Source organism: Glandiceps talaboti, chromosome 16 (assembly GCF_964340395.1).
Source record: "Glandiceps talaboti chromosome 16, keGlaTala1.1, whole genome shotgun sequence".
Classification (NCBI taxonomy): domain Eukaryota; kingdom Metazoa; phylum Hemichordata; class Enteropneusta; family Spengelidae; genus Glandiceps; species Glandiceps talaboti.
In genome coordinates, this window is record NC_135564.1 from 17,050,957 (window position 1) to 17,059,791 (window position 8,835).

The 8,835-nt window shown below is 34.7% G+C and overlaps 1 protein-coding gene across 2 annotated transcripts in view; it reads left to right on the forward strand.

Moving 5' to 3' along the window:
• Positions 1-7,535, forward strand: part of LOC144447432 (uncharacterized) — a 21,493-nt gene extending 13,958 nt beyond the window's left edge. Inside the window, exons 3-4 of one of the 2 annotated variants that reach the window (XM_078137455.1) lie at positions 464-642; positions 6,647-7,535. In XM_078137455.1, coding sequence (XP_077993581.1) covers positions 464-642; positions 6,647-6,898 — 431 coding nt within the window. In that variant the 3' untranslated portion in view covers positions 6,899-7,535. The remainder of the gene's footprint in view (positions 1-463; positions 643-6,646) is intronic. The other variant, XM_078137454.1, reaches the window with a different exon arrangement.
• Positions 7,536-8,835: the final 1,300 nt, after the last annotated feature.

Below are 8,835 nucleotides of genomic sequence, written 5' to 3' on the forward strand. Positions count from 1 at the left end.
CAACTTTCGGACTTTCTGGGTTGTTCGCGACAACATGATCGTGAAATGAATCTATGGATTAATTGATAACAACAACAAAACGAATTCAGAACCGTTCCGCAAACTCGGATGCTTCTCTGGAAAGTTCAAGAAAATACCGTCCTTGTTTAATAAATATTTTTATTAGTTCTGTTTTGAAGAAAATAATACAATCTCTAAGAAAATCATGAAACTGTGACTTTGATTAATGACGAACACAAAACGGGTGTAAAAGTTGGTTGTTCGTTTTGACTTCACACTGTTTGAAATGATAATTAGTAGTCTGGTGGCTTGGTAATGTGAAATGTCGAACTATAGATCATTCCGTTGACATTTTAAAGTTCAAAATTTGATTCAATTGATTTTACAAAGCCCAAATTAAAAATGTATATATATTAACATGTTTAAAATATATATTTACATGTTTAAAAATCTTTCTTTGCAGACGAGGACAGTACGGACGAAGGGTATAAGTTAGACCTCAACGCCAAACCACGTAAAGAACGTACTGCCTTCACCAAGGAACAAATACGAGAACTCGAAAACGAATTTTCAGTACACAACTACCTAACGAGACTACGACGATACGAGATAGCTGTTACTCTAAATCTCACAGAAAGACAGGTAAGAGCCGTGACTGGATATTGGTGCCATTTCGTCTGACTAGTTTTTATGCAAATAGAGTTCCAATAAGTGTTAAGTTACCGGGCGTGTTTTTGGCATTCGGGCTATCAGCGGGAGTTTCTATATTCAACTTGGAGAACTCCCTTCATATGTTTGTTGTTTTACTATCGCTTTTCCTTTTCAGTTTACCACCCAGCTTGTACTAATTTGTAATCATGTACACTAATTTAAGCACATTTTTGAACTTGGTCTACGCCTACGTGCTACATTGATATATCTAAAGTAAACGTATTGGACCGCGAAAAAGCGGTGTCACATTTGTTGCGAATTGCGTTTCATTTGCAATGTTTACGCCAAACACCCCCAAAAAATCATACAATGTTTATACCAAACATCCAAAGAATCGTACATTTTCAGCAAGATTTTGATCTTCTCTATACAATGACGTCATTGAAATATCAATATATTCAGGGTATAGTTTCATGACCTTAATATTATCAAAACGATCAATTTTAGTACAATGTACTGGGAAAATGTTTGCAGAGGACAATACCCATAATATACATGTGTCAATCATTCAACCATCTAAGCATAGGGATCCTTGCCTGGAATTCGTTATAGGTTCTTTTTTTTTCTACAAATTAGATACATTAGTTTTCACATTTCTGAAAACACTGGCGGCCTTCCCTTGCCCTATCACAGATCATTTTTTACCACTTTGCTAAAGGTCTGACATCTAAAAAAAATCTCGACATTTTAAAATCTGAAAGAGTATATTTCCATTCTGTCACATTAAGCTTAATTTATTTCACTTTTTAAACTTTTTTTTGGTGTGAAAAACGAGAACCATAATGTTGAAGAGTTTCGGATGTCACATAAAATAAAAACCACAATCTACTACTGAGCAAAGCAAATCGTATAACAGCTGGTCACAGACCGACCAGAAGTGATGATCGGATATGTTTACGATGCTGCAGTTGATTACATGGATTTGAAAATTATCAACAATAGATGTCGATGAAACCATTTGACTAACACATTTTTAGACGTATGTTATTGTATTCTACTTACTTAAAGAGATAAACCATATTATGGGTGTACAGAAAACACACCGTATGTCCAACATCTCTTGAAGCGTACTGACAGGGGTACATGTATGTTTGCACTGCTTTTAGTCTTCCATATTGTCGGAAACGATAGCACAGTTTGAACTCAAAACAATATCATCCAGTGGTATATCATCCAGTGTATTACGATTGCTAGCCCGGGTACTAAAATGTAGCTTTTAGTCTTGACAATGCTGTTAGCCAGAAGAAAACGGCAGAACATGGAAACGACAAAATAATCGCAGACGTCAAGATTCGGGGCTAAAGCACTGTATATATTTCTAAAATACCGAACCAAGGCTAATGTTTTAGTCATTCCACATTGGTTTCGGCCTTGACAGTACTGTGGTTGTCTGTTCATTTTCAAATATACAAGCAATATAATTTTAAGTCCATGTTGATGTATGTGTTAACATATATGAGCAATAGTAAGAAAACACGTGATCTAAAGCTGTAGCTTGTGATTTCATAGCTCTTGTAATTAGGGCATCTGTCAGTTTTACTAATGAATTACCAAGAAAGAAAAACGCAGCGAAAACATACCTATGATTTTTATCATTCAAATCAGTGAATTATACTGACCTATAGTACAGGTTAATTTCACCTCCAGGCTCCATTTTATCCTTCCATTGTTTGCCAGCACCACAAATACATTTTCCGTCACTTATTATTAAATGGAACATTCTCTCAATTCCATGAAAAGAAACTCATACTTCACATGGAAAAAAAGAATATCTTTCAGTTGTAAAAATAATACAGTCTTGCTAATTCCTATTGGTCCATGATGAGCAAAATATATGTAAATAAAAATAGTACACACAGTCACAGCCTCAGACACAATTATAAACATATTATGAAGACTGTAGAAAGTTGTGTGTATATATATATATATATATACGCATAAACATATATTGGATTGGCTTAACAAAACTCATCTCAAAGTTTTTCCAAAAATTCTGACTAGCTTTCTCCGTGTTAATAAAGCATCGTCAGGTCAATAATATATATAATGGTGATTGCAGATGTCGCCAACTTGTCATTTTTATATCCAACTATACTTAATATGCAATTTAAGTGAATTAAAACTAAATGCTGTCGTATTAATATAACTTCTAGACAAATGTACTAGACCACGAAGGTGTGGATTTACTACTTAAAATTTGTATAACGTTGAGGTCTACACAACTTTAAAGCAAACTCCGTACTGTTGTCAAATTTCCATCTTAGTAATTTTTCAAGCCATATACAATTTTCATGTCTTACAAAATGTGAAAATGATGACATCAATTGTATAGATTTTTCCAAGCCAGTATTCCATATTAGGTCAGGTTCATGATATCAAATTGATGGTGGTGCTCTGAATAATATAGTATAGCTGAGGTGTTTAGCGAAAATTTTGCATTCAGTTGGAAATGTTTTGTTGAGACTTCCAGTTTCGGTTATAGACTTTATAATAATGAATACAGTCACACTAGCATTCATAGTAATCATAGAATGTAATTTCTATCGTCGCTAATTTAAAAAAATACTGGTGTTGACGGTGGTGGTGGTGGTGGTGGTGGTGGTGGTGGTGGTGGTGGTGGTGGGGGTTATATTTGATAGAGAAAACACACTTTTATTTGCATGTCTAGCCAGTTTTTCATTCTTTTGTTTTTATCGTCCAATATCAAACCTGGTCGACAGTTATGATGTAACAATATCCACGGAACTGAAGTAAGATAACGTTAGACATATAAATTATTATCTGACTGTAAAAGACGTTATATTTAAAACATCTCAATTGAGATGATACGGAAGGAGACATTTCCCCCCTACCACTAACAATTTATTGCTCTATTGCTCCGTTATGCTTTGTTTGATTTATGCAGGTAATGTACATCGAAATATTATTAGGAGATAGAATATATTTTTAAAGGGATATTTACGGTAGACCATTTCTATTCACTCGGTAATAAAGTTTTATTCGTACCCCGGAAGAAAGTTAGAATGATCGCTGAACGCGTAAAGTGTGATTCATGTTTTGAAATACGTACAAGGAAATATACTTTAACTTTTAATAACTAAATCTACTTCATTTGTTGTTTATTTCTTAATAGTTAGGTTTTGTCACTTGCTAATGTTGTATACTTGTTTAGGAGTAAAACTTAACTGTAAACTATACACCCGCTTTTTGTGTGTTGTGTACACATAATTTGATGGTGAGGATTTGGATACACATGGGAAACGTTTACGGTATGATTTCTAATAATGTCAGGATTTCATTCGGTTGCTGCTGTGGTTGTTACTACTTTTGATGTATATTGTTGTTGTTGTTGTTGTTGTTGTTGTTGTTGTTGTTGTGTGTGCGAAGTTTTTGTACAGGGATATATGTACTTTTCAAGTTACATCATGGCATCTATTTTTTCAATGAAATTTGGATGAATTTTTTACCCATACAAATTGTCGACTTTCATCCCCCCCCCCCCCCCGTTAGAATTTGTTAGAGAGTGGTCAACTTTAGTATATGTAGTATATCAGTAATAATATATACTGTATATGAAATCGCCGAGAATGGTTTCAATCTAGTAGTCCAGGTTTAAATTGTATACGCATGGATATAAAACTAACGGTTCCGTTTGAATAACTGTCCGACCGAATGAATGTACACATACAATAGAAAATAGTATTGCATTGCATTGCATTAGCAGTTGTCCAAACCCAACTTTGAAAATTGTTATCTGAAATTTCCAACTGCGTACATCAATGTTTGTCAACAGATTGATGCGATTATTCAGAATACATGACCTTACGAACAAATTGTATTAATGTATATCGTCAAAATTATTCCAATTTATGCGCTATTGGACTTGTCTTTTAAACATTATTTTCGAATGTATGAGTACTTGTTCTCTCCATTTCCTAATTAGTTTACAAATGTCTTGTTTATTTTGATATTAAAACACTTTTTCGTTATTTGAATGTTTATATTTCGTATTGTTTGGCTTCCGGTAAATGTATATTTTTTAATGATTGCAGGCGATTGTTTTGTTTTGCCTCAAATTAGGAACGAAAGGCATCAAAATGAAACCACATTTTATATTTCTACTAACTGCGCTGACAGTTTTTTGTGGAATAATGTGTATCAATAATTCGGAACAAACACGCGAATCGGGTACTTTCGAAGTTGAAATACAGTATAGCAGACGGATTTAATTCCATAATGTAGTCGATAACAACTAACTTAAGGATGTTAAAATATTCAAATATAATTAAGATTTCAAGTCATATTTGACTATATTTCTTGTAATGCTTTGAATATGTTCTCGTTAAACTTTGTTTTTTTCAGTAAGTGTACCAATGTCAACAACTGAAGAAGTTTACGTATATTGTTTTTCGTTTTCCCTGTTTTACGAAGTTTTAATAAGCCATATTGCTGACACTGTAATTATATCAACTATTGTTAGCAATATTCATCGAAGAAAAAACAGTCAGAGCGTCCTCTAAATTAATACTAAAAGAGAGCTATCGCTGTAATTTGGGCATACATTTATTTTTTTAGCGAGACAGTCAGTGCGCTGGCTGGCCATCTGTTACAGCAATAATTGTTACAGCAAAATTCCGTTATTTATGTGATTGTAAAATGTATGCAAAATACGATCTCTAGACGAATCAAACCCGGTCAGTAAAATTAAATCACCATATCAATAAAACTGACTTTTTTATAGTAATGTCAAAAGTTGTAACTACTGTTAATTCGATTATCATTATTGCCCTGGCATTTCGTTCCTTCTGAAAGTATTTATTTTGACCACCCAGATATTTGTTTCAAAAACAAATCGCCATACATCATGTATTCACTGGTCGTTGCACAAAATTGAACTGGCAGAGTAATGAAAACTATAGACAAATGCCCTGGTATGAGTTGGTGGACCTACAACTGACTTTTCCGCCATATTTGTCTCCAGCAATTGTTGTCAACAGATGTTGCAAACTTCTAGTTGCACTGACAGTTTCTAATATTATGATCATGGGCTCAATATCTCATGTGCCATTGGTTATAATTGACCAACAACTTCATAATATTCCACTATTATCCACAGTATAAGACACGTAAGAGATATTCCGACACCTTTGACTAAACGAAACGAATTCACCGGGTCCGAAATTTTCCCCTTTTCGGGCAACTATCCCGCCGTTTTATGTCGTCAAAACAATGTACGCTGTTTTATACATTGAATATTGCATAACGTTTTGAACAGAAATTTGTTAAGGCCAAATAAAAAAATAGTGTGTTTCCGATTACCCGACCAACCCTAGTTTAAGCCCTCGGCCCTAAACATTTTTTTGCCTAAAAAGGTAAAATTATAACGTTGTACTGGTATTTCCATGTACACCCTCATACCTTTATCTCATTTGTTGTCACTTTTTCAAAATTCGTATTCCAGAGAGAAACCAGATCTGTTTAGACTATCAACAGTAGTAGTCTGCATAACGTGTTTGTCTTCATTTACTTCTTTTACACCTCATCAAACTCTCATGGAAGTATTGAGACCGACGAGTATCTTATCTTGGGGTCGAAGTAATTTTTAAAAAATGTAAAATAAAGAAAAAAGAATTCCGACCTACCTACCCTGTTTTCTGAAGTCATGTTATCCGGAAACAAACGTTTTATTTTATTTTGCCAAATTGAACCACGGATATTTTTTTTTAAATTGTCGAAAGCCCAAAAAGAAAGGTTGGCAAAATACGATCCGACAAGAATAATGGAACTATTTGCAGTAACGTTTGAGCACATGCTTGAATCATCTCTTCTTTTACGTTGTTTACCACTAATCAGACTTGAACTTTTCAAGATTTTGATATATTTTATACTCGATTAGATAAAATTTAACATCTTTTGTCCTTTGTGTCATTTTTAGGTGAAAGTCTGGTTCCAAAATCGCCGTATGAAGTGGAAGCGTGTCAAAGGAGCCCGCGACAAAGAAATGGCGACCCGCAGACTACAAGAAGTCGAAGCTAAATATGGCGGCAGTGGCGCGTTCTTGGATATTGTACGATCAGAGTCGTCATCAGCAGGAACACAAAATTCAACAAAATCTTCCCCAGTTGTAAGAGCAGGGAGTTCACCTCGAGACCAAACCGATTTCGTAACTTTGGCTTCCAGAATGTAAGGCAAAATCGCCTTCTTACAGATGGCACAGGGACAATTTCTCAATGAACTGACCGAGTACTCCGCTGTTCACAACATTTTTACAACAGACTTTCGATCGTGTTCATGTTTTCGTTGTTCGTGTCCTTTCTGCGTCAAATTGATCATAGATCAGTGGGAAATTTCCAGCGAGCTTCAAAGTTTGTCCGTGACATCTGGATCACAGACTTTCTTCGATATTCTGATCGGCAATCTTTGAAAGCATCGCAACCATCTGTTTTCACTGTTGACAAGTATCTATACTGACAATCATTTAAAGTTTATTTTTTTCTTTGTTTATATCATCCTTTTCCCAAGATTTTTTTTTTACTTTGACAAGTGATTCATAGAATTTAAGACTATGCACTGAGTACCGCTATGAACTTTGAAATGTAGCCAATATTCACATTCGTCGAATGGATTTCCACCGACGTCGGCCCTGACTGAAATTCTCGGCCTCAAATCTCGGATGTTCGTCTGTTCGTGGATTGTGCATCTGGTATCACGCGAGGACAATGACAATTCTTATGATTTTTCTCACTTGATCTCAGACTGGAGACATTTGTCATGCAGCATTTTTCAAGTGAAACTTTAAAAGATGTTTGATTAAAAAACAAAATTTTGAACTTCTGTTTCTTACTGTGATCTCATACACTACAGCTTTTGGCAATACTGTTGTCGAATTCAAAATGGATGCCACATGAAGACTTTAAAATGCATGGTTGTGAAATTAAACAAGAACCCCTTCTTTAAAAAGAACGAAAAAAAAGCACCATTCAGTCGCGCCAAGAACTTCAGGTATTTTTCATACCCTAGCCATATTGTTGCTACATTGTGCATGCACTAAAATTATTACACATGTATATGTTTAATCAATCGTGTGTGAAAAGTGTTGGTAGTTTGTCGTACCAGTTGCCGTCGGTACATATAACATGGAACTATAGTAAACTGTGTGCCTTAGAATAAACCAAGTATTTCTCCTCTATTTTGAGTTAAAATCTTCAAAGCAAACTCTTCATTGATCTTCGTTTCAAAATGAAGTGAAATTAATCAAACTTCTCGCATTCAGCCTTATTTAGTTTACACAAATCAACGCATGGAGGGTTGCTAATTTCTGAACAAAGGGTAAACAATCACTTTGTCCTATGGACTGCGCATATACGATAGCTCAACCACTTTCATAATTTTTGGAGGAAAAATAGTTGCTTTATGTAACTTTTTGGCTTGTCGCTACTTAATTTTAGACCAGCTATAGAAAAATGGTGTTTATTAACTTACTGAAGTTATTATTTTCCTTTTAAAGGGCAACGTTTCGAAGAAATTAGTCAAAGTTTGGTTCGTAGATATCTTTCCATACGTTTGATAAGCGAGAAAGAGTTTGGCATATGTCGTTCGAACACTTTGTTATAGAGTAGTGGAACACATTCAACGATATGTTACTGTCATAACGTAAAATATTAAGTGAAACCTGGTTTTTTCTTTCAGAAAAAAACTAGATTTCCATATTCTAAGATTATTTTCTGTCAAACTTGAAAACTATTTCTGAGCATAACTATACTCCACGTGCTTGCACCTTTCTCGTTGACTAATATGATCTTTCAGATCAACTGAACTTATGGTCAATCATCCTATATTCATTCGCTACGATACCTTCCTCCCCCCCTCTTTCTCCCCCTCCAGCTATTAATGTTTACTTGTCAAGAGGTCAGAAGATGACGACTTCCAAACAACAAATAGTACCTCCTCTAGATGCGAAGCGTTATTTTAACCGTGACTACAAAAAACTATCTCCTTACTTTGTACACTGTTGTAGTTTATTTTAAATTTACTTTCCATTCGGAGAGGTAAGTTACCCAAAAGACACGTATCAACGATAAATATTTGGGAATAATTCCTAAATATTTAGCCCAGCTTTACACA